The sequence below is a fragment of the Natator depressus genome, chromosome 23 (assembly GCF_965152275.1).
Source record: "Natator depressus isolate rNatDep1 chromosome 23, rNatDep2.hap1, whole genome shotgun sequence".
In the NCBI taxonomy this organism is placed as follows: Eukaryota; Metazoa; Chordata; order Testudines; family Cheloniidae; genus Natator; species Natator depressus.
In genome coordinates, this window is record NC_134256.1 from 23472290 (window position 1) to 23496226 (window position 23937).

General features: G+C 67.3%; 1 protein-coding gene across 4 annotated transcripts; it reads left to right on the forward strand.

The window, feature by feature from the left end:
- On the forward strand, positions 1 to 23857 carry PLXNA3 (plexin A3). Of its 4 annotated transcripts, none has more exons than XM_074937180.1 (32): positions 1 to 31; positions 2778 to 4009; positions 4322 to 4504; positions 6004 to 6132; positions 6425 to 6525; positions 7452 to 7575; positions 7792 to 7948; positions 8135 to 8234; positions 8537 to 8651; positions 9589 to 9789; positions 10461 to 10557; positions 10761 to 10951; positions 11473 to 11618; positions 12001 to 12121; positions 12437 to 12573; positions 12840 to 13040; positions 14586 to 14679; positions 15172 to 15411; positions 15924 to 16067; positions 16477 to 16711; positions 17158 to 17297; positions 17431 to 17687; positions 18103 to 18169; positions 18383 to 18529; positions 19973 to 20132; positions 20554 to 20657; positions 21012 to 21108; positions 21472 to 21659; positions 21981 to 22138; positions 22409 to 22621; positions 23042 to 23192; positions 23587 to 23857. In XM_074937180.1, the coding sequence occupies exons 2-32, from the start codon at positions 2804 to 2806 to the stop codon at positions 23680 to 23682; spliced, it is 5700 nt and encodes a 1899-aa protein (XP_074793281.1). In that variant the 5' UTR covers positions 1 to 31; positions 2778 to 2803; the 3' UTR covers positions 23683 to 23857. The 4 variants fall into 4 exon arrangements, with proteins under 4 accessions (XP_074793281.1, XP_074793283.1, XP_074793280.1 ...); XM_074937182.1 differs by having other exon boundaries at positions 22083 to 22138; XM_074937179.1 differs by having other exon boundaries at positions 21969 to 22138; positions 23587 to 23855.
- Positions 23858 to 23937: the final 80 nt, after the last annotated feature.

Consider the following 23937-nt stretch of genomic DNA (forward strand, 5'->3'; position numbering starts at 1 on the left):
GCCGGAGCGGGGCGCGCGGCTGCAGCTGCAGGTAGAGACGGGGCGGAGCCCCCCAGGACCGGTGCACGGGGAGGGGGCTCGGTGCACGGGGGAGCCCCCCAGGACCGGTGCACGGGGAGGGGGGGCGGGAAGGGGGCTCGGTGCAGTGAGGTCTCCAGAGTCCCCCAGGATCGGTGCACGGGGGGCGGGGAGGGGGGCAGTGCATTGCGGGTAGGGAGGATGCTGGGTGTGTGGGGCCCAGTTCATTGGGGGAAGACCCCCCCAGATCAGTTCTTTGGGGCAGGGGGCTCTGCGCATGAAAGGGGCTCTGCACTGGGAAGAGGGCCAGGATTTGGGGGGTCAGGGACTGGGGTGGGGAGGGGACACTCCCAGGATTGGAGCACGGGAGGCACGGGCAGCCCCCACATCAGTCCATGCAGGGAGGATTGGGGGGATGGGAGCAGAGCCCCCCATAGTGGGGGGCTCCATCTCAGCCCTGGGGATGCAGCCCCTCTCCTGCTCTGTTACTTTGGGGGGGCCCATACCCAAGCTGTGAGGTGTGGGGCTTCAGGGGGTGTCACTCTGGGGGCAGGGCTGGGGCATCCCCCCGGCTGCCTGAGCCCCCCCATTCTCCCAGCAGAGTAAAGTGAGGAGATTCACTGCTGCCTGGCCAACCCCGTGCCCCATAAAACCCCCATTGGTCCTGACCTTAAGCGGGCACTAAGCTGGGTTGGGTGGAGTGGGGGCCTAGAAGCCAGGACTCCTGGGTTCTCTCCCTGCTCTGGGAGGGGAGTGGGGCTGGTGGGTTAGATCAATGGGGGTTGGGAACCAGGACTCCTGGGTTCTTTTCCAGCACAGCAACATCTAGGTGCTGGGTGTGTGAGGGGTGGGGGAGAACAGGTGGGCATTTCCCTGCCGATCCCTGGATGGGGGTGCAGCTAAGGAAGTGGGGGGCACCTGGCTTGTGTCTTTCCTGGCCCTTGTCTGGGGCACTGGGATCCTCTCTCAGCCTCTCTTCCAGAGGGACACAAAAGCTGTGGGGCTCAGAGAAAACAGCGGGGGGCGGGCAAGGGCTGGGCCCTAAGGCTCTGCCAGAGTCAGCTTAACGTCTGCTGGGTGGGTGTAACACGCTGGGGGCTGAGCTCCTGGGGTAGGAAGATTGAGGGGCTCTGGGGCCAGGGTGGGAAGGGAGGTTGTGGGGCTGGGGAGACCAAGTTGGCAGGGGGCTTTGAGTCTATGGGGCTGGGCTGGGATCAGGCTGGTAGGAGGCTGTAGGGTGGTGCAGAGGGGGGGCTCTGACCCATGTCTCTGTGGTTATCTCAGGGGGGGCACTGCTTCAAGTGGGTGTGAAAGGTAGGGGTCTGGCACCCCCCAGTCTCACCTCTGCTCCCCCTGGTCTTCTTCAGCCCTCTGCCAGCTCAGGGGGGCTGTAGTGAGGTCTCCAGGTCCCCCCAAGCTGCTGGGCTCTTTAGCCCAGGGGGAGGGATATGGGGCATCAGCCCGTTAGGCAGGGGGCTCCACCAGCCCTGGCTCATTGGAAGGCCATTGGCCTGTTTTCAGGGCTCTTAAGCCCTGGGAGTGGGGTGGGGTGTGATTAGGGTGGAGCCAGGGGGAGGGGCTGGGGAGGGCGGGGCCTGGCAGTGGGAGGAGCTGCGGCCTGTAGGTGTGGGGGGCGAGCATGGGGGCTCAGTGATGGGGGTTTGTGTGTGTTGTGGGGGCCGGCGCTGGGGGTCCTGGGGTGTGTTATGGGGGGGGGCTGTGGGGCACGTGTTGCTGGGGAATCCTCCAACCCATCCCTGTCTCAGGGCATTCTCCCCTCGTGCGTCACACGTGCACGGGGGGGCCCTGCTCTCCAGGTCACGAGCCCCCCCGCCCCGGTGCTGCGGGGGAGGGGTGTTTTGACTCCTTGCACAGAGTGCTAACAAGGAGCCGGGCGTGCGTGGGGTGTGTTGAGAGGGTGCTAAGAAAGGCTGGGGGGCGGTGTCTGGCAGGGGGGCGCTCTCCCTGCCCTCAGCACCCAGTGGGAAGGGAGCTGGGGGGGTGGGGTAGGCTGATTTTTGGGGTGGGCTGAGCCCAGAGGTAGACCCGTCTGGAGTGGGTTGGGGGTCTGGAAATGGGGTAGGGGTTAGCACTGGCTGCGGGTGTTGGGGGATCAGCTGTGGGGAAGTGGGGGCTGGGGGTGGGCTCTCTGGCTGGGGGGTTGGTGGGTCAGCCGTGGGGAAGTGGGGGGCTGGGGTGGGCTCTCTGGCAGGGGTGTTGGGGGGTCAGCTGTGGGAAGCGGGGGGCTGGGGGTGGGCTCTCTGGCTGGGGGGTTGGTGGGTCTGCCGTGGGAAGCGGGGGGCTGGGGTGGGCTCTCTGGCAGCGGTGTTGGGGGGGTCTGCCATGGGAAGCGGGGGGCTGGGGGTGGGCTCTCTGGCTGGGGGGTTGGTGGGTCTGCCGTGGGAAGTGGGGGGCTGGGGTGTGCTCTCTGGCAGCGGTGTTGGGGGGGTCTGCCGTGGGAAGCGGGGGGCTGGGGTGGGCTCTCTGGCAGCGGTGTTGGGGGGGTCTGCCGTGGGAAGCGGGGGGCTGGGGGTGGGCTCTCTGGCTGGGGGGTTGGTGGGTCTGCCGTGGGAAGTGGGGGGCTGGGGTGTGCTCTCTGGCAGCGGTGTTGGGGGGGTCTGCCGTGGGAAGCGGGGGGCTGGGGGTGGGCTCTCTGCCTGGGGGGTTGGTGGGTCAGCCATGGGGAAGCGGGGGGCTGGGGTGGGCTCTCTGGCAAGGGGGAGGTCCCCCTCTGTCTAACCCCATCTCTCCCTCTCCAGGCCTGCTGCCCCCCGAGCCTCACACCATGGCCCCCCCACTGCGGCTGGGGGCCCTGGCTCTGCTGCTGCTGCTGCCTCCTCTGGCTCGGCCGGGGGCCCCCCCTCCGCTGCTCCCTCCCCTCTTGGCTGCCCGGGCCTCCTTCGCGGTGCCGGACGGGGGGCTGACCCACCTGGCGGTGCACCGCGAGACGGGCGAGGTCTTTGCTGGCGCCGTGAACCGGGTCTACAAGCTGGCGGCCAACCTGAGCCAGCTGCGGGTGCACGGGACGGGGCCGGTGCCGGACGACGCCCGGTGCTACCCGCCGCCCGCTGTGCGGCTCTGCCAGCACCCGCTGGCCCCGGCCGACAACGTCAACAAGCTGCTGCTGCTGGACTATGCGGGCGGGCGGCTGGTGGCCTGCGGCAGCGTCTGGCAGGGCGTCTGCCAGCTGCTGCGCGTGGGCGACCTGGCCAAGCTGGGCGAGCCGCACCAGCGCAAGGAGCACTACCTGTCGGGCGGGCGCGAGGCCGACGCCATGGCCGGGGTCATCCTCGAGCAGCCGGGCCAGCCGAGCCGGCTCTTCGTGGGCACCTCGGTGGAGGGGCGCTCCGAGTACTTCCCCACCCTGTCCAGCCGCCGCCTGGCGCCCGACCCCGCCAGCCCCGACATGTTCAGCCTCATCTACCAGGACGAGTTCGTCTCCTCGCAGGTCAAGGTCCCCTCAGACACCCTGGCGCTGCACCCGGCCTTCGACATCTACTACGTCTCGGCCTTCGTCTCGGGCGCCTTCGTCTACTTCCTCACCCTGCAGCTGGACACGCAGCAGGCGGCGCTGGAGGGGCCGGGCGGGGGGCCTGGTGGCGGGGTGGCCCCCGGGGCCGAGCGCTTCTTCTCCTCCAAGATCGTGCGGCTCTGCGCCCGCGACGCCGAGTTCTACTCCTACGTGGAGTTCCCGCTGGGCTGCGCCCATGCCGGGGTGGAGTACCGCCTGGTGCAGGCCGCCCGGCTGGCCAAGGCCGGGCACCGGCTGGCGCGGGCACTGGGGCTGGCTGAGGGGCAGGACGTGCTCTATGCAGCCTTTGCCCAGGGCCAGAAGAACCGGGCGGCGCCACCCCGCCAGAGCCTGCTCTGCCTCTTCACGCTGGACGAGGTCAACCGGCGCATCCAGGAGCGGATCCAGAGCTGCTACCGCGGCGAGGGGCACCTCTCCCTGCCCTGGCTGCTCAACAAGGAGCTGCCCTGCATCAACACGGTACGCGGGACCCAGGCATCCGGGAGTCTCACCCAGCCCCCGGCTCTTAGCCACATGGCCCAGCTCCCCTCCCAGAGAGAGAACCCAGGAGTCCTGGCTCCCAGTCCCTGCTGCTGTACCCCACTAGCCCCCTCTCCCCGCCCAGAGCTGTGGGAGTGGGAGGGAAGGTGGGGGCTGGAGGTGGTGAGAGTACTTTGGGGCAATGGAGAGGGTGGGGACTGGGGGTGTATTGGGGAGCTGAGGGGCACTGGGGGGGCTGGGCATCTATTGGGGGCTGCACTCAGCTGTGCCTGACCCCCCGTCTCTCCCCAGCCCATGCAGATCAATGGGAATTTCTGCGGGCTGGTGCTGAACCAGCCGCTGGGGGGGCTGCAGGTCATCGAGGGGCGCCCCCTGCTGGCCGAGCGCAGCGAGGGGCTGGCCAGCGTCGCCGCCTACACCTACCGGGGCCACTCTGTCGTCTTCCTGGGCACCCGTGCCGGCACCCTCAAGAAGGTGGGACACGCGCCGGGGGGAGGGGCAGGCGTTAGAATTGGGGGTGTCCCAATGGGGCTCAGAACCTCCCTATGTGTTTGTTCCCACAGCCCTGCCGGTGCCCCTCACTCCCGACCCGCAGGCCCTGCTAGCCCATCCCAAATCTGATCCCTGGAAGGGTAGGCTATTCCCAGCCCTGCCCCCCTGATAGAGCAGAGCTGGGGGGCAGCCCCCATCTCCAGGGCAGAGCTGGAGCCCATTCAACATTAGCAGGGCAGCAAAGGGACATGCCAGGTCCCCTCCTTAGCCCCAGCCACTCTCAGGCTGCTCCGACGGGAAGAGGAGAAAACAGAGGAGCTGCGGGTCAGGAGTGAGGGGCACCGGCAGAGCTGGGGGGGGCAGGGCTGGGCTGCCAGGGGGCTGCAGGTCGGGAGTGAGGGGCACCGGCAGGGTTGGGGAGGAAGGTGGATGATCTGCCAGCTCAGCGCTATGGGGCGCGGTCCCCTCCTGGCCCCCCCCCAACTCCCCACAAACCAAGTCGGTTCCTTCCAAACTGGCTCTTAAAAAGCCAACATCAAAGGGTGGCGGTTTGGGGTGGAAAATGTGTCTGTGCGAAAGTTAACCCTAGAGCGGCTGCACCGCAGAGAGGGGACAGTGCCCAGGGCCCCCGCCCGCCCCCAGCTCTGCCAGTGCCCCTCACTCCCAACCCGCAGCCCCTGCTCGCCCAGCCTTGGGCTCCCCCAGCTCCTCCATCCTCTTTCCCTGCCAGCTGCCATCCCTGGGGGGTCCCAGGGGGCTCAGTGTCTGGAGTGTCAGGCTGGCTGCCCTAGCCCTGACCTGGGAATTGGGTTATGTGGCGGGGGGGCCTCGCCTGTCTAGCTCTGAACCCCCTGGAGGGGGCCACGACCCCTCAGCTTTTAAATGGGGCTAATTCAGTTAGGCTAGTGGGGAGGGGAGGAGCTGGTGGGCTGAGGGGGGAGGGGCTGAGGGGGGCTGGGTGCGTGGAGGAGAAATGGGGGGTGGGGAGTGGCTCCTGTCCCTCGACACTGGTTCCCTTGTCTTAGCTCTCGGCCTCTCGCCCCGGGAGTGACCCTGGGGGGCTGCGGCCCCCAGCTCTGAAAGGGCCCTTTGTCCCTGGGGAGGGGGAGGCTGGGTGCCTGCTGGGGGGCTGCTGTGGGTCAGACCCCCCATCAATGGGCCCTTGTTGTCGGGGATGAAAGGGGTCGCTGAGCCTGCCTGGTGTTGGGGGGCTGGACCCCTGGGCTGGAGAGTAACGGGGGAGAGGGCGGCTGGCAGGTGGGGGAGAGACATTGATGCTGGTTTCCCCTCCCCCCCACCTCCTTGTGGGCCCCCCTTGCATGCTGCTGAACATGTGGGGGGGCCAATGCAGAGGTGCGGGGTTGGGAGAGTTGATGGAGGTGGGTAGCTCGGGGTGGCTCAAGTTGGGCTGGGGGCTTGGGGGAGCTTGGGGGCTCGCAGGGGGGCTGGGGACATCTCTCTCTCACAGCTCCCCCCCCCAGGTGCGGGTAGATGGCCCCCAGGACGCCCATCTGTACGAGTCGGTGCCAGTGACCCCCGGGCAGCCCCTGCTGCGGGACATGGAGCTCAGCCCCGACCAGAGACACCTTTACCTGCTGAGCCGTGGAGAGGTGGGGGCCGGGGGGCTGGTCGAGGTGGGACTGGGAGGGAGCTGGGGAAGAAGAGGGGGCAGAAGGAAGTGAGCCAGGAGGGCCCCAGGGGGCTGAGGTTGGGGGAGGGGGCAGGATGGGGGTCCCAGGGGACTGAGGTTGGGGGAAGGGAGGCAGAAGGAAGGGGGCCAAGGGGGCTGGGGACTGGTGGAGGAGTGGAGAGGCACAGGTGATGTGGGGGAGTAGCTGGGAGGGGCTGCTATAGGGGAGGGGGTCTGTTCTACCACCCCAGACGCTAACCCCTCCCCCCCAGGTGGTGCGGCTGCCGGTGGAGACGTGTGGCCAGTACCCTACGTGTGATGCCTGCCTGGGCTCCGGGGACCCCCACTGTGGCTGGTGTGTCCTGCACAACCGGTGAGACACCCCTGGAGCCGAGCCGGGGAGAGAACCCAGGAGTCCTGGCTCTCAGCCCACCTCCCCCACTCTAACCACCAGCTCCCACTCCCCTCCCAGCGCTGGGAGAGAACCCAGGAGTCCTGGCTCCCAGCCTAGCCAGGGGTCCCTCCCCGGTGTGTGCTGGGGGGGTCTCTGGCCTGTTGGAGGAATGCGGCCCCCCTCCCCGCAAGCTCCTGGCCAAGCCCCATCCCCCCTTCCCTTCTGGGAATCCCAGGTACCGAATCCTATTAAATCTCCTGCCCAGAGCAGTGGGGGGAGGGGGGCACAGAGTGGGGGGCTGGTGGAAAGATGGGGGTTGGGGAGGTGGGGGGAGGGACACTGAGGGTTGGCTGGGGTGGGGGGCCTGTGACTGGAGCTGGCAGCTCTAACCTGGAGACAAGTAATAAATTAGCCATCACCTCCCAGCTTGGCCAGGCAGTGAAGGGGGGGTTAGCCCTCTTCAGTGCCCCGCCCCCACCTCCCATCCCTCTCTGTAGGGGGAGGAGATGGAGAAGCCCCCCCCGTAACTCCCCCCCAACCTCTGCCAGAATCACACCTCCCAGTTAATACAGACACTCGAGCTGACGCCCCCCGAGGTGGGAGTGGAGCAGAGATCAGCCCCCACCCCGACTCCCCCCAAGTTCTGTCGGTGCCTCTCACTCCCAACCTGCAGCCCCCCCCGGCGGGTGAGGGGCTCCTGGCACCGGATGCTGCGTCCCCCAGGATCCTGCACTAACGAGCCCCCAGGGTGGAAGCCACTGGCTAGTTAATGAGCTCCCTGGGCTGCCCCTCCCCCAGTGCTGCGAGCTCCCCTGTGACAGTGCCTGCCCAGCGCAGCAAGGGGGGGAGCAGACCTGGGGGGGTTCCCAGTCTGTGCCTGATTCCCCCCACAATCCCCCGCCCAGGTGCTGCCGGGAGAGCGAGTGTCCCCAGGCGCTGGAGTCGCAGCGGTTCGCAGCCGCGCCGGGCCCCTGCCCCCGGCTGCTCGTGGAGCCCAATAACGTCTCTGTCACCGCACCCAGTGTCCTGGTGAGTTGGGGGGCCGGGCACCTGGGGGCCTGGCTTGGGAGATTGGGGGGGCAGAGGTGGACATCCCCCCCATGTCTCTGGGGAGGGAGGGATTGGGACCCTGTCCTCCATCTCGAACCCCCATCTCTGGGGGGAATCCTGCCCCCTGTCTCTAGGCTCCTGTCTCTGGGGGGGATCCTGCCCCCCAGCTCTAACCCCATCTCTCTGGGGGTCTAGCTGCAGCTAAGGGTGCAGAACCTCCCGGACCTGGGGCCAGGCGTGACCTGCTCCTTCGAGGGCCTGGGGCAGAGCGAAGCCGAGGTGCTGCCCGGGGGCCTCATCCGCTGCCAGTCGCCCACCCCCAGGGAGCTGCCCCCCGGTACCGGCCCCCACGGTGAGTTCAAAGGGCAAAGGTCAGGGCCGGGGCGACAGGGGAGGGCAGGGGGCAGAGGACAAAGGTCAGGAACACATTTGGGGGTGGGAGGTGGGGGTAGGAGCCATAGACTGGGGGCGGGGGCTCCCTGCCGGGAGGGGTTCAGTTCTGACCCCCCCCCGACGCTGCCCCCCCGAATCCCCCCAGGCGACGCTCGCTCCGTGCGGCTTCAGCTTCGCTCGCTCGAGACCGGGATGGATTTCGCTGGCGCTGACTTCGTCTTCTACAACTGCAGCCTCCTCCCGTCGTGAGTCCCCCCGGCCGCCGGCGCCCCTCGCTCCCGGCCCGCAGCCCCTCGCACTGGGGGTGGGGGGTGGGAGGGAGCCTGGTCTCCCGCTGGGGGTGGGGCAGCTAATAGAATCCCCTTCTCCCTTCCCCCCACGTAAACACAGGGGGCAGGGGCGGGGCAGTGGTGCCAGCATTGTCCCTGGCTGCAGGGGAACAATGGGTCTGGGAAGGGGTGTGGGGGCGCCCGACATCCGGGCGTGGAGGTCAGTTGGGTGGGGGGGAAGATCCCCCCCCCCATTAACCCTTTGCTGCCCTCCCCAGGTGTCTGTCCTGCGTGAGGAGCCTGTTTGCCTGCCGGTGGTGCAAATATCGACACATCTGCACCCACGATCCCCGGGAGTGCGCGTTCGCCGAGGGGCGGGTCAGCACCGCCGAGGTGGGTCCCTGTGTGACCAGCCCCCTCCCACACCCCAGAGCCAGACACATCTCGGAACAGGGCGAGGGGTCCCTGTATAACTGTCCCTCTGCCCCACCCCATAGAGGCCATGTCCTGGCACCAGGCAAGGGGGCCCTGGTAACAGCCCTTGCCCCACCCCAGAGCCAGCTGCATATCCGTGCTTTGAGCTGGCTCCCTGCTGTGGAGGGGGAGGGGTGGCAGATGTCAGACCATGGGGCTGGCTGCCCCTAATGCAGTGTAATTGGCTGTGGCGGGATCGATGGGGCGGGGGGGCCCCGGTTGGATCGATGCACCAGGCGGTGCCCTGTGGTCGGGATAATTGATAGCGCCGGGGCTGCGGTTTGGAGCAGCGGCCGCAGACAACGCCCAGGGCCAGGCAATGGGGCCCTGGGGACTGGGGGGAGGGGAAACTAGATGTCGCTGCCCCCTTCCCACTGCCCCCCCCAGTCAGGAGTCTCTGAGCCACTTCCCCATAATTAGCATCTAACAAGCGGGGAGCCCAAGGCTGGGCTAGCAGGGGCTGCCACACCGGCAAGGCTGTGAGGGGCAGGGCCGGGCTAGCAGGGGCTGTGGGTCGGGAGTGAGGGGCACCACCAGGGCTGGGGCAGGGGTGGGAGGAAGTGGCTCTGGGGACTCCTTTCCTTTATTGCCTATGGCCCCCCCCGCCCCGACAAAAAAGAGCAGCCCCTCCCCCACCAAGTAACAATTAAGCAGCTGCGGTTGCCAGGCAGCTCCCAGAGACCCAGGATCCTGCATCCCCAGCTCCATCTCCTGGCGGGACTCCTGGGTTCTCTCCCTGTCTCTGGGAGGGGAGTGGGGTCCGATGGTTAGAGCAGGGGGGCTGGGACTGGGAGCCCGGACTCCTGGGTTCTCCCAGCTCTCCCCAGGTGAGGTCCCCCTGATTCTCTCTCCCCAGGGCTGCCCAGAACTGCTGCCGGTGGGCGAGATCCTGATCCCGGTGGGGGTGCTGCAGCCGATCACGCTCCGGGCCAAGAACCTGCCGCAGCCGCAGTCGGGCCAGAAGAACTACGAGTGCGTCTTTGTCGTGCAGGGGCGGCGCCAGCGAGTCCCAGCCGTGCGCTTCAATTCCAGCAGCGTGCAATGTCAGAACACCTCGGTGAGCCCCCCGGCCTGGACCCCCTGCCAGCCCCCCAGCCCATCTGCCTTTGCTCCCCAGCCACATGCAGAGCCAGGGCACCGCGATGAGACCCCATGTGCCTCCACCCCTCCCTCTTCTGAGCACCCTTTCTGGGGGGGAGGGAGTGGGGGGGTTATCAGCCTGTGCGTCCCGGCCCCAGCGATGGGGGAGGGGCGTTCAGCCAGACCCCTGCGCCCTGGGAGGGTGGGAGAAAGCTCGGGGCCCCTGCTGGCTGGCTGGCTGGGAGGGGGAAGGGAGAGTGGGAGGTCTCTAACCCCATGGGCTCTGTGCCAAACACCCCCCCCCCGCCCCCCAGCCATCAACTCCCCGCGGGCTGCAGGCCCACAGCCAGCGAGGTGCTGGGGTCAAGGAACCGCTTGTAAATGTCTGAGCTGGGCTGCGGGTCGGGAGTGAGGGGCACGGGCAGAGCTGGGGGGGGTGGGGTGGGATGTGTTTGATGTTTCACCCCTGGGGGGGGATGCTCTGTTGCTAGGTGACGTGACAGTTGCCATCTCTGTTGCTAGGAGATGCCTTGGTACCTCCTTTTAACCCTTTGTGGTCCTGTTGCTCTCTCCCTGCCCAGCCCCAGGGATATGTGGGGAGGCTCCCCTGTGGCTCTCCATGCCTCTAATCTCCCTGTCCCCCCCCAGTACTGGTACGAGGGCGACGCAGTTGGGGAGCTGCCTGTGGACTTCTCTGTCGTCTGGGACAGCGACTTCCCCATCGACCGGCCCCCTGGCTTCAAAGGTCCTGGGGGCTGCGCCCTGGGAGGGGCGGGGGGGCTGGGTAATGGGAAAGAGGGCAGAGTGGGGGAATCTCATGGGGAAGGGGGTGGGGAGGGCAGAGCCCGGGGGTGGGGTGCAGGGGTGGGGCACAGGGGGAGGGAGAGAAGGGGATGGGGAGGGCGGGGCAGGGGGGCTGCCTGCCTCTGACCCCCCACCTCCCCCCAGCCCTGCTGTACAAGTGCCCGGCCCAGCGCCCCAGCTGCGGGCTCTGTCTCCGCTCCGACCCGCGTTATGAGTGCGGCTGGTGCCTGGCGGAGCGACGCTGCCTCCTGCAACCCCACTGCCCTGCCCCCAAACTCAACTGGGTGCCCCCCGGCCGGCGCGGGGCTCGCTGCAGCCACCCCCGCATCATCCAGGTAACGCCCCCCGTCGCCTGGGTAACGCCCCCCTCGTTACCTGGGTAACGGCCCCCTCCCCACATCGCCCGGGTAATGGCCCCCCCCGTGCCTCCAAGGTAGCAGCCCCCCCCGCAGTGCCCAAGTAATGCCCCTGCCCCACAGCACCCCGGTAATCGTCCCCCCGCATGACCCAGGTAATGGGGCCCCCTGGACCAGCCACCACCTGTGCCCACCCCACTGGAACCCATCCCCCAACCGCAGCCAGGCCCCATCTCTGCTGCAGACACCCCCTAGCTCTGCCCCCTCACCCGGGGGGGCTCATGTGGTTTGGGGGCCCAGGCGGGGGTGGGTTGGGTCTCTGCCCCACTGACTCCCCCAGGCTCCCCCAGGTGATGCCAGTGGCGGGGCCCAAGCAGGGTGGGTGGGGGTGGAATGGGGGGTCTCTGCCCCACTGACTCCCCCAGGTGGTGTCGGGGCCCAAGCAGGGCGGGTGGGGGTGGGGGGGTCTCCGCCCCCCTGACTGCCCTCTGCCCCCCCAGGTGGTGCCAGTGGCAGGGCCCAAGGAGGGCGGCACGCGGGTGACGGTCGAGGGGGAGAACCTGGGGCTGCAATTCCACGAGGTCGGGGTGCGCGTGGCTGGGGTTCGCTGCAACTCGCTGCCGGGCCAGTACGTCCCCGCCCAGAGGTGAGGGGGGGACAGTGTGAGGAGGGCGAGGAGGGCAGGATGGGGATGTCAGGTGGGGTTCAGGGATGTGGGGCAGGGGGTCGGGCAGGGCCATGTTCAGTCGGGTAGGAGCTGGGGGGGTCGAGCGGGGGGAGCTGGGATGCAGGAAGGGGTCCGGCAGGGGTAGCTGGGATGCGGGGGGAGCTGGGACACGGGTGGGGTTGGGAGGGGTCGGGCAGAGGGAGCTGGGACATGGGGGGAGCTGGGACGCGGGGGGAGCTGGGAGGGGTTGGGTGGGGGGAGCTGGGACATGGGGAGGGAGTCCGGGCGGGGGGAGCTGGGACGCGGGGGCCGGCGGGGGGGGGACCCGGGGGGCTGACCCCTGTGTCCCCGCGCCCCCCAGGCTGGTGTGCGAGATGGAGGAGTCGCTGGTGCCCGACCCCCCGCCGGGCCCCGTGGAGATCTGTGTGGGCGACTGCAGCGCCGAGTACCGGGCCCGCTCCCCGAACCCCTTCACCTTCGTGGTACTGGGGGGGCGTCTGTGAGGGAGGGAATTCTGGGGGGGAGGGGCATGGGGGGCTTTGAGGGCTGGGTGATGATCCCTGGGGGTCTGTGGGGGAAGTGGGAGGGTGTGGGGGCTGGGGGGCGACCCCTGGGCTCTGTGGGGGAGAGGTTGTTGTGGGTCATGGGGAGCTGTGGGGGGCAGAAGGGGCTGGGTGGTGCCCCGTGGGGGTCTGTGGGGAGAAGGGGTAGCTGTGGGTCATGGGGGGCTGTGGGGGGTGGGAGGGAAGGGGGTCTGTGTGTGCATTTACCCCCATTACTGCCGTCTCCTGCCCCAGACCCCCAGGCTGCGGGGACTGAGCCCCAAGGGGGGGCCGGTGTCAGGGGGGACCCGCGTCACCCTCACTGGGACCCATCTGGACGCCGGCAGCAGCGTCAACATCTCATTGCAGGGGGCGCCCTGCCCGCTGCTCAGGTAGGGGGGACAGAGAGATGGGGTGGGCAGGGCGTGGGGGTGGAGGGATAAGGGGGGTGGTGTGGGGGTGGAGAGATGGGGGTGGAGTGGGTGGGGGGGCATGTGGGGAGGGACAGGGATGGGGGGCGGGGTTAGGGTTGTCAGTATGGAGGCAGGTGGTGGGAATTTTAGGGGATGTTGGGAGGGGGGTGGGTAGGTCAGGGCTCAGTGGGGAGATGTGGGACAGGGGAATTTACGGGGGTCTCTCACTTTCCCTTCCCCGGTAGGAGGGGGCCTCAGGAAATTGTCTGCCTGACCCCACCGTCCATGCTGGGCCCTGGTCCGGCCCCCCTCAGTGTTCGCATCGACCGCGCCAGCCTGGCCCTCCCTGGGCCCCCCAATGGCACCACCAGCCCCACGAGCCTGATCTTCCACTATGCCCCAGACCCGGTTGTGACCCACGTCGAGCCCCAGTGGAGCATTGTCAAGTAAGAGACCCCCCGCCCACTGCACCCCCGTACCCCCATTGCCCCCCCGCCTCCCCTCCTGTGCCCCATCCCCCTCCCACGCTCCCAGCCCCCTCACCCAGCTGACCCCCCCCACTGCGCCCACCTCCTCCCTGAGCCCCACACCCCTGCCAACCCCCCCCACTCTCAGCCCCCTCCCCCAACAGCCCCCTTGCAACCCCTCCCGCCTTCCTGTGCCCCTCTCCACATTCCCAGCTCGCTTGAACTCCCTGTGAAACAGGTTCACGTAACCCACGTCCGGCAGGGTGGACCACATGCAGGGCCAGGGGGCTCCATCCAGTCCCGGTTTTGGTCCCAGTTCTGGTCCCGGGCCGTCGTCTCAGGCCACGTTGGTCCATTCACCCCACACTCAGGCTCTGCTCCCCACAGGGCCCTGCTCAGCCAGGGAGACGAGCTGCAGAACCTGCCCCCCGGCTCCGCCCTGTCCCCCCCTCTGTCATGGACTCACAGGTCGCACCCACTCTTGGCCCTGTGTGGTCCATGGGGGGAACCCCCTTCAGTGTGACAGCCCTTCTCGGGGGTCCACTCTCTCTCGGGGGTCCAGCCCCTCCGCCTCCTGGAGCCGCACTCTCTGAGCCTTAGCACATCTGTCTCTGCCATGGGCCCCCTCAGGGAGTCCACTCGCTCTGGACCCCCGGGGTCTCCACACCCAGAGAGAATAATGCCCCCCTGTTCTCTAGACTGGAGTGACACTCAGCCGGCATAAAGCAGGAGGGTTTAGTGAGCGTCTGAACCCAGCATAGGAAACTCTCCGGCCTCAGGCCTGGCCCCCCTCAGCCCAGCACATCCCAGTCTCCCCTGCATCCAGCTGGGCTCTGCCTGCTCCCTCTCTCCAGCCCAGAGCCCGCCTGCTTCCCACCTGGGTATCTGCTATCACTGGCCCCAAGCGCCCCCTCTGTCCATTGTCTTCTCTCCAGGTAAACAGATGGCCTGGGCCCCCTCTCCTGTCCTCTGGCTCCTCTGGCTGGAACTGCCTGGTCAGAACACTGGGTCCTCTCTCTGCAGCCCATTGTCCTCCCACTGACCAGACCCGGCAGCTGGGCCGCTGGATCCCCAGTCACCAGTCGCTGGGGTCTCCATTCTCCACGGGCCCAAGTTCCCTCGCCGGTCCTCTGTAACAACAAACTCCCTCTCCCATCCCCTTGTTAAACCAGTAATACGCAGGGAAACTGAGTCCCACCCCCTCTGCATGCAAACCCCTGGAAAACAAGGAAAAAACAAGAAAACCCCCCACTTCATCACAGCCTCCGGCGCCAGCCCAGCTGGGACCCAGTGTTTGGCCTAGGACGAGCATCCCGGTGCTGGCACTGAGCTGGGCTGGGCGGGGTCCCCGGCATCCGAGTGGGGCGCAGGGTAGCCATGGTGGGGGGGGGGAGACACGGACGATACGGCCCGATGGTGGGAGACGTGTCACAGTCCAACAGGCCATGCGCCATGCCAGCACTCACCCCCCCAAAAGCTGCATCCCCCTGGGGGGGCTGATGTCTTCCCCCCCACCCCCCCCAGCGGCAGCACTAGCCTGACGGTGACCGGGACCCGCCTGCTGAGCATCCAGGAGCCGCGCGTCCGAGCCGTGTACGGGGGCGTCGAAACCGTCAACGTGAGTTGTGCCCTCATGGCGAGGGGGAGGGAGGGCGGGGGAAGGGGACGCAGCGGGAGGCAGGGGAACTGAGTGAGGTGGGGGGAAGTGGGGACAGTTTTTTGGGGGGGCAGTTTCCTGCAAGGGAATCCTGAGTGTCCCGATATACCCCTCTTCCCCCCCCCCCATACTGACAGACCCATAACTTCTCCCTGCTGTCCCCCCCATGGATCAGCCGCCCCCCGGCTTGTACCCTGTGCCTTCCCCACTGAACCACCCAACATGCTGCCCCCCCAGCTTCTGCCCTTCCCATTGCCAGCCGCCCGCGCTGACCCCGCCAGCTTGCCGAACCCCCTGACATGCTGCCCCCCTCCAAGAGCCCTGTCCCACTCCCCCCATTCCCAGCCACCCATGATGGCCAGCTGAACCCGCCCTCCGAGCTGCCGCCGCCCCGAGCCCTGTCCCTCCCCCCCGGTTCCCAGCCGCCCCCACTGACCCTCTGCCTCCCCCCAGAGCTGCCGGGTGCTGAATGACTCGCTCATGCTGTGCCAGGCGCCCGGCATTGTGCTGGGGGGGCGGGAGCTGCCCGTGGGGGGGGCCTCCCCTGACGAATTCGGCTTCCTGCTGGACCACGTCCAGGCGGCTCGAACCCTCAACCGCTCGGCCTTCACCTACTACCCCGACCCCCAGGTTGAGCCCTTCGGCCCTGCGGGGGTGCTGGAGGTGAAACCCGGCTCCCACGTCGTCCTCAAGGTATGGGGGGAAGAGGGGCTTAGCAGGGGCTGTGGGTCGGGTTGGCACCGGCAGGGTTGTGGGGGGAGCCCAGGGCCGGGCTAGCAGGGGCTGTGGGTCGGGTTGGCACCGGCAGGGTTGTGGGGGGAGCCCAGGGCCGGGCTAGCAGGGGCTGCGGGTCGGGAGTGAGGGGCACCGGCAGGGTTGTGGGGGGAGCCCAGGGCCGGGCTAGAAGGGGCTGCGGGTCAGGAGTGAGGGGCACCGGCAGGGTTGTGGGGGGAGCCCAGGGCCGGGCTAGCAGGGGCTGCGGGTCGGGAGTGAGGGGCACCGGCAGGGTTGTGGGGGGAGCCCAGGGCCGGGCTAGAAGGGGCTGCGGGTCAGGAGTGAGGGGCACCGGCAGGGTTGTGGGGGGAGCCCAGGGCCGGGCTAGAAGGGGGCTGCGGGTCGGGAGTGAGGGGCACCACTGGTGCTGTGTCTGGCCTGGATGTCTGGGTCCAATCTCCCTCCCCCTTTCACTGTCCCACCACCCCCAGGGCAGGAACCTGATCCCAGTGGCTGTGGGGGGGGCCCGTCTGAACTACACGGTGCTGATTGGGGGGGAGCCCTGCGCCCTGACGGTCTCAGAGACCCAGCTACTGTGCGACTCGCCCAGCCAGACAGGGGAGCAGCTGGTCACGGTGAGTTGCTGGGGAGAAGGGGGGCACAGCTGGGGCTCCCCACGGGGTGGGCCTGGGGGCACGTGTCTGGCAGGGGGGCAGCCCTTCGCTCTGTGGTGTGGGGGTGGGACACGGGGGTCGGATCAGAGGTCAAGGGAGAGTGGGGGAGTGAGCAGACCCTCTTGGGGGGCTATGGGGCAAGGTTACATCTGTGTGGTGCATTCTGGGGGGACAGACTGAGTGGGGGGGGCTGGGAGGGGGTTGTCACATCAGATCCACGGGGGAATTTGTGCCCTCCCATTGCAGATCTGGAGGGGTTGCCAAAATGTGGAGGTGCCCCTGATTCCCCCCTCCCACATTCTGGGGGGTTTGTTCCTGGGACGTTGGGGGCACCCCACTGTCTAACCTCCACTGCTTCCCCTCGTTCCAGATTCTGGTGGGGGGCCTGTCCTTCTCTCCCGGCTCCCTGCACATCTACCCCGAGGCGGCCCTGCCTCTGGGGGCACTAGTGGGGCTGGGTGCAGGGGGGTCCCTGCTGCTCCTGGCCATTATCGGGGTGCTGGTCGCCTACAAGCGCAAGACCCGGGACGCCGACCGAACCCTCAAGCGGCTGCAGCTGCAGATGGACAATCTGGAGTCACGGGTCGCGCTGGAGTGCAAGGAGGGTGAGGCTGGGGGGCAAGGAGGGGGGGCAGGAGCGCAGAGAGGGGGTTGGAGTGTAGGGAGCATGGGGGGGTGGAGTGCGAGGGGGATGGGGTGGGGGCACAGTGGGGGGGCTGGAAGGTAGGCAGGGGGTGGAGCCCAAGGATGGAGCTGGGGTGGGGGAGGGATGGGAGGCAGAGAGGGCCCTGGGTACGGATTGGGAGGAAGGGGAGACTGGGAAAGGGGCTGGGGCTCTGGGCAGAGGGGGCTAAGACGAGGGGGCTGGGCTGGGGGGCAGGAGCACAGGGAGGGTGGGGCTGGGGGCAGGGGGTCCTGCTGTGGTGCTTGGCAGGTGCCGAGTTAGGGGGCAGGAGACACTGGGATGGGGGGCAAGCAGTTACCCCTGCACGGAGGAAGGGCAGGGTTGGGGGGGGACTGACAGATTGAGGGTCCCCTCCCCGCCCCCCAGCCTTTGCAGAGTTGCAGACCGACATCAACGAGCTGACGAACAACCTGGACGGGGTGAAGATCCCGTTCCTGGACTATCGGACGTACGCCCTGCGGGTGCTGTTTCCCGGCGAGGAGCCCCCACTGCTGCGCCATGGCCATGTGAGCGGGGGCTGGGTCGGGGGGGCTGGGCCGGGGGGCTGGGCCAGGGGAACTGGGGCTCAGAGCAGGGGGCTGGGCTGGGGGGCAAAGTGGGGGGGCCAGGGGGCTGTGTCTCACCCCGTGCCCCCCGCAGGCGCCCCCCGGGGCAGAGCGGGGCCTGCGGCTCTTTGGGCAGCTCCTGCACCTCCGGCCCTTCCTGCTGACCTTCATCCACGCGCTGGAGGGGCAGCGCGGGTTCTCCATGCGGGACCGGGGGGCCGTGGCCTCCCTCACGCTGGTGGCCCTGCAAGGCCGGCTGGACTACGCCACCGGCGTCCTCAAGCAGCTGCTGGCCGACCTCATAGAGAAGAATCTGCAGAACCGGGCCCATCCCAAGCTGCTGCTGCGCAGGTGGGGCCTGGAACCCCCCCTTTCCCCTGGGACCCCCCCCTTTCCCCTGGGGCCCCTGAACCGCCCCGTTCCCCTGGGACCTCACTGACCTGCCCCATTCCCCTGGAACTCCCCAGACTCCCCTGGGACCTCCTTGAACCCTCCTGACCTGCCCCATTCCCCTGGAACTCCCCATCCACCCGGGACCTCCCTGAACCCCCAGGACTGCCCGGGACCCCCCATTCCCCTGGGACTCCCCTGGGGCCCCTTTTGACCCCCGCAGGACCTCCCTGAACCCACCTGTTTCCCTGGGCCCCCATCCTGCCACAGGGAACCTGCTGAGCCACGTGCTCCCCAGGTGAGAGCCCCCTAGGGACACCCCCCGTGACCCACAGTAACGCGGACTCCTGAGTCCCTGCTTCTCTCCCTTCTCCAGGACGGAGTCGGTGGCTGAGAAGATGCTGACAAACTGGTTCACCTTCCTGCTGCATCGGTTCCTGAAGGTGAGAGGGGGCGGGGGCTGGGAACCCTCCCGGACACCTGGGTTCTCTCCCGGCTCTGGGAGGGGAGTGGGCTCTGGTGGTCAGAGCAGGGGGCTGCAAGCCAGGACTCCTGGGTTCTCTCCCTTGCTCTAGGAAGGGAGCGGGGGCTGGTGGTTAGAGCAGGGAGGACTGGGAGCCCAGATGCCTGGGTTTTCAGCAGTAATGCCCCCCCAGGAGTGCGCCGGGGAGCCGCTGTTCCTGCTGTTCTGTGCCATCAAGCAGCAGATGGAGAAGGGGCCGATGGATGCAGTGACGGGGGAGGCGCGATACTCGCTGAGCGAGGACAAGCTTATCCGCCAGCAGATCGACTACAAGACCCTGGTCAGCCGGAGCAGGGGGCAGGAGGGGTGGGGTGTTGGGCCGGGGGACCCCATTTGGCCAGGCGCTGGGCCGTGCCCCAGCTGTTATTGGAGCCCTGGGGAGCCTCTGGCCCCCACGCATCTCCCAGGGGGTCCGGGGACCCTCCCTCCAACCCTGTGTCCCCCTGTCTGTGTGTCTCTGGCAGCCCCCCAAAATCTCATTTCGCCCCCAGCACTGGGGAGGAATTGCTTGGGGGGGGCTCCAGGCATGTGTCATTCCCCCACCCATGGTTTAGGGGGGGAGGGATAGCTCAGTGGTTTGAGCATTGACCTGCTAAACCCAGGGTTGTGAGTTCAATCCTTGAGGGGGCTGTCAAGGTTCCTTCCCCACTCTGAACTCGAGGGTACAAATGTGGGGACCTTCATGACAGACCCCCTGAGCTTATTCTTACCAGCTTAGGTTAAAACTTCCCCAAGGTACAAACTTTGGCTTGTCCGTGAACCCTATGCTGCCACCACCAAGCGTCTTACACAAAGACCAGGGAAAGAGCCCACTTGGAGACGTCTTCCCCCAAAATATCCCCCCAAGCCCTACACCCCCTTTCCTGGGGAAGGCTTGATAAGAATCCTCACCAAGTGGTACAGGTGAACACAGACCCAAACCCTTGGATCTTAAGAACAATGAAAAAATCAATCAGGTTCTTAAAAGAAGAATTTTAATTTAAAGAAAAGTAAAAGAATCACCTCTGTAAAATCAGGATGGTAAATACCTTACAGGGTAATCAGATTCAAAACACAGAGAATCCCTCTAGGCAAAACCTTGTTACAAAAAGACACAAAAACAGGAATCTACATTCCCTCCAGCACAGCTTATTTTACCAGCCGTTAAAGAAAAGGAAATTAACGCATTTCTAGCTAGATTACTTACTAACTTTACAGGAGTTGTAAGGCTGCATTCCTGATCTGTTCCCGGCAAAAGCATCACACAGACAGACCCTTTGTCCCCCCCCACCCTCCAGGTTTGAAAGTATCTTGTCTCCTCCTTGGTCATTTTGGTCAGGTGTCAGCGAGGTTATCTTAGCTTCTTAACCCTTTAGAGGTGAAAGGGTTTTGCCTCTGGCCAGGAGGGATTTTATAGTACTGTATGCAGAAAGGTGGTTACCCTTCCCTTTATAGTTATGACAGGGGCCATTTAGGGATCTGGGGCAAAAATTGGGGATTGGTCCTGCTTTGAGCAGGGGGTTGGACTAGATACCTCCTGAGGTCCCTTCCAACCCTGATATTCTATGATTCTATGTCCCGAGGGAGGGAGCAAAGTCTGGAGGCGGAGAAATCTAATCACACCTCTGCTAGTAACTCCAGGGGATGGGGGCTGGAAGAGGGGGGAGTGGAGGGGAGGGGGTGACTCCTACCTGGGGGGGGGAGCTCAAACAGGAGGGACCCCCTGACCTGCCATTCCCCCCAGACGCTGTACTGTGCCAGCCCCGACCCCCCCGGGGGCCCCGAAGTGCCCGTCAAGGTGCTGAACTGCGACACCATCACCCAGGCCAAGGAGAAGCTGCTGGATGCTGTGTACAGGGGGGTCCCCTATTCCCAGCGCCCCCGGGCTGACGACACGGAGCTGGGTACGGGGGAGCATAGGGGTCAGGGGGGTCCCCTATTTCCAGCGCCTCTGGGCTGATGACACGGAGCTGGGTACGGGGGAGCATAGGGGGCAGGGGGGTCCCCTATTCCCAGCACCCCCGGGCTGATGACATGGAGCTGGGAATATGGGGGGTACATGGGGGTCCCCTATTCCCAGCGCCCCCGGTCTGACGACACGGAGTTGGGAACGTGGTGGGGGGGCACTGGGGAAGGGGGTAATGGGGGCTTTGCGGCCCAGAGGGCTGTGGGGTATGTAGGAGGCACAAGGGAGGGAGGCTACGGGTACAAGGCTGCCCCAGGGGACGCTGGAAGGCGTGGGGCAGGTATTGCTGCCCAAGGAGTGTTTGATGGGGGTGGGGCTGTATTTGGGGGTCTGACACTCTCCCCACCCCCCGTTCCCAGAGTGGCACCAGGGCCGTTCGGGCCGAACCCTCCTGCAGGACGAGGATGCGACGAGCCGCATTGAGGGCGACTGGAAACAGCTCAACACTCTGGGGCACTACCAGGTGGGGTAGGGACCCCCCAGAGCCCCCCACTGCCCCTCAGAGCCCCCTATAGCTCCCTGCTCCTCATCCACACGACAACTGGAAACAGCTCAACACGCTGGGGCATTACCAGGAGGGGCGGGGACCTCCCAGAGCCCCCTGCTCCTCCCAGAGCCTCCTGCTCCCCCCCCCCACACCCCAAATGGAAATGTGTCAATGTGCTTGGGCCAAACCATGTGGGATAGCCCCCCCCCGGCCACACCACCATCCCTACCCCACACCCTGCCTGGAATTGCAGCAGCGCACTGGGGCAGGGACCTCCCATGTCATCCCCAGACTTCCCACCGCCCTCCTCACCTGCTGCCTCTCCCCCAGGTGACCGATGGCTCCAAGGTGGCCCTGACGCCCCGGCAGGTCTCGGGGTGCAACCTGCCCAACTCCTGCACCTTCAGCCGCTCGCTGAGCCGCTACGGTAAGGCCCCCTGGACCCCCCAAGAGACCCACCCATTCCCCCCCCCGCCTGCCCCACAGAGACCAGCCCCTCCCCCTGGCCTGCAAGGGGGCCTGTGCTGCCGAGAGTGACATGGCTTTGGGGGAGGGTGGGGCTGGGACTTGGGGAGCTGGGGGGAGTGGCTGTCCCTCACATCCCAGACACCTTGCTCAGCCCTGATCCCCCCAGCCCCTTATCCCATCCAGACCAGGCGGGTGGGGGGTAGTCAAAATGCCACCCCCCCCCCATGCTGCTGGATTGGCAGGGAGGGGGCGCAGGGGGCTCTGGATTGGGCGGTGGACTTGGGGCTCCGACACCTCCCCATGTCCTGTCCCCCCGCCCCAGAGAGCCTCCTGCGGCCATCCAGCAGCCCCGACAGCCTCCGCTCCCGTGCCCCCATGCTGAGCCCCGAGCGCGATGGGGGCACCCGGCTCTGGCACCTCGTCCGCAGCCACGACCCGCTGGGCGACCCCAAGGAGGGGGGCAGCAAGATGGTGTCGGAGATCTACCTCACCCGGCTCCTGGCCACCAAGGTACGGGGTGCAGGGACCTGGGGGGGATCATGTCATTGGGTGAGGGGTATTGGGGTGTGGGGGTGGTGTCCAGGGGCTGTGCTGGGGTTCACAGGGCCAGGGGCCATGCAGAGGGGGACAGGGGCTGTGGGGGGGGCAGGGGCCATGCGCGGGGACGGGGCAGGACTGTACCAGGCCTCAGGGACTGGGGGCCATGTGGCGGGGCAGGGCTGTGCCAGGGCTCAGGGGCCAGGGTGGGGAGTATGCGGGAGGGGGCAGGGCCACGTGTGGCAGGGGGGCCCGGGCCAGTCTGACCCCCGGCGCCCCCAGGGCACGCTGCAGAAGTTCGTGGATGACCTGTTCGAGACGCTGTTCAGCACGGCGCACCGGGCCAGCGCCCTGCCCTTGCCCATCAAGTACATGTTCGACTTTCTGGACGAGCAGGCGGATCGGCGCCAGATCAGTGACCCCGACGTGCGGCACACCTGGAAGAGCAACTGGTGAGACCCCCAGAGGGGCCTGGAGGGACTCGGGGGCTCTGACCCCCCAGCCTGCCCCTGCGGTTCTGGGTGAACGTGATCAGGGTGTAGGGGGGCTGGGAAGGTGTTGGGGAGGACTGTGGGGGTCTGGGGGTCCCGGGGGGGGTCTCTGGCACTCTCTGATCCCCCAGCCTGCCCCTGGGTGAACGTGATAAGGGTGTAGGAGGCTGGGAAGGTGTTGAGGAGGGCCGGGGGGGGTCTCTGGCACTCTCTGACCCCCTGACCCCCCAGCCTGCCCCTGCGGTTCTGGGTGAACGTGATCAAGAACCCGCAGTTCGTGTTCGACGTGCACAAGAGCAGCATCACGGACGCGTGTCTCTCCGTGGTGGCCCAGACGTTCATGGACTCGTGTTCCACGTCGCCCCAGCGCCTGGGCAAGGACTCGCCCTCCACCAAACTGCTCTACGCCAAGGACCTGCCCGGCTACCGCGGCTGGGTGGAGCGGTGAGGGGGGGCAGTGAGAGCTGAGGGCACGCTGCAGGAGGGAGTGGGGGGCAGGGGAGGGGCTGTGATGAGGGAGTGGGTGATGCAGGGGTCTCCCCAATGCGGGGAGAAGCGGGGAAGGAGCTCCAGGATACAGGGGTTGAGGGGCAGATGGGGTAACAAGGCTGTGGGGGGAGAGGCAGTGGGGAAGGGGACTGGGATACAGGGGTGGGGGGCCAATGAGGTAACGGGGCTGTGAGGGGAGGGGCGCTGGGATACGGGGGGGACACCAATGAGGTAATGGGGGTGTGGCGGGAGGAACAGTGGGGGGAAGGGCGCTTGGACGCAGGGGTGGGGGGCAGACATGGTAACAGGGCTGTGGGGGGGGAAGGAGCAGTGTGGGGGAGGTGACCCTGCCCCCCCTCACCCCCTGCCCCCCAGGTACTACCGGGACATCTCCAGGATGGCTCCCATCAGCGACCAGGACATGGACGCCTACCTGGGGGAGCAGTCGCGGCTCCACGCCGGGGAGTTCAACACACTGGGGGCACTGGGGGAGCTCTACCAGTACGTGGGGCGCTACCGGCAGGAGGTGAGAGCCCCTGCCCCCCTGCTGCCTCTCCCAACCCCCTGCTCCCCACCCCCACCCCCCCATCCCCCTCGCCAACCCCGCCCAGCACTGGGGGAGCTCGACCAGTCCGTGGGGTGCTTCCGGCAGGAGGTGAGAGCCCCTGCCCCCCCGCTGCACCCCCCCAACCCCCTGCTCCCCACCCCCCCATCCCCCTCGCCAACCCCGCCCAGCACTGGGGGAGCTCGACCAGTCCGTGGGGTGCTGCCGGCAGGAGGTGAGAGCCCCTGCCCCCCCGCTGCACCCCCCCAACCCCCTGCTCCCCACCCCCCCATCCCCCTCGCCAACCCCGCCCAGCACTGGGGGAGCTCGACCAGTCCGTGGGGTGCTGCCACCTGACCCTGCCCCTCGCCCACAGGTGCTGACGGCGCTGGAGCGGGACGGGAGCTGCCGGAAGCAGCGGCTGCGCCAGCGGCTGGAGCAGGTCATTGCCTTGGTCTCCACCAACAGCTGAGAGGGGCTGGCCCCACGGACAGCCCCCACGGTCAGCTGGTGAGACCTTCGACCTCCTCCGGAGAGGACCTTCGACCCCTGGCTCAGGGGCAGGCTGACTTTTGGGGGGCAGCGGTTCTGGGTGGGAGGATGCCCAATGCCACCAGGACCGGGCCTTGTAGCAATAACCCTGAGGGGCTGCTGGTGGTGATTGGGGGGGGTGCAACGGGGGGCAGTGCTGGAGGGGTGGATCTGGCTGAGCTGGAGTGTTGACCCC

Bases quoted from the DNA above. Each gene is read 5' to 3' on its own strand.
- PLXNA3 (XM_074937179.1), top strand. From the start codon at position 2,804: ATGGCCCCCCCACTGCGGCTGGGGGCCCTGGCTCTGCTGCTGCTGCTG. The intron at 4,010-4,321 runs GTACGCGGGACC...GTCTCTCCCCAG, and splicing joins AGCTGCCCTGCATCAACACG to CCCATGCAGATCAATGGGAA. The intron at 17,298-17,430 runs GTGAGCGGGGGC...TGCCCCCCGCAG, and splicing joins CACTGCTGCGCCATGGCCAT to GCGCCCCCCGGGGCAGAGCG.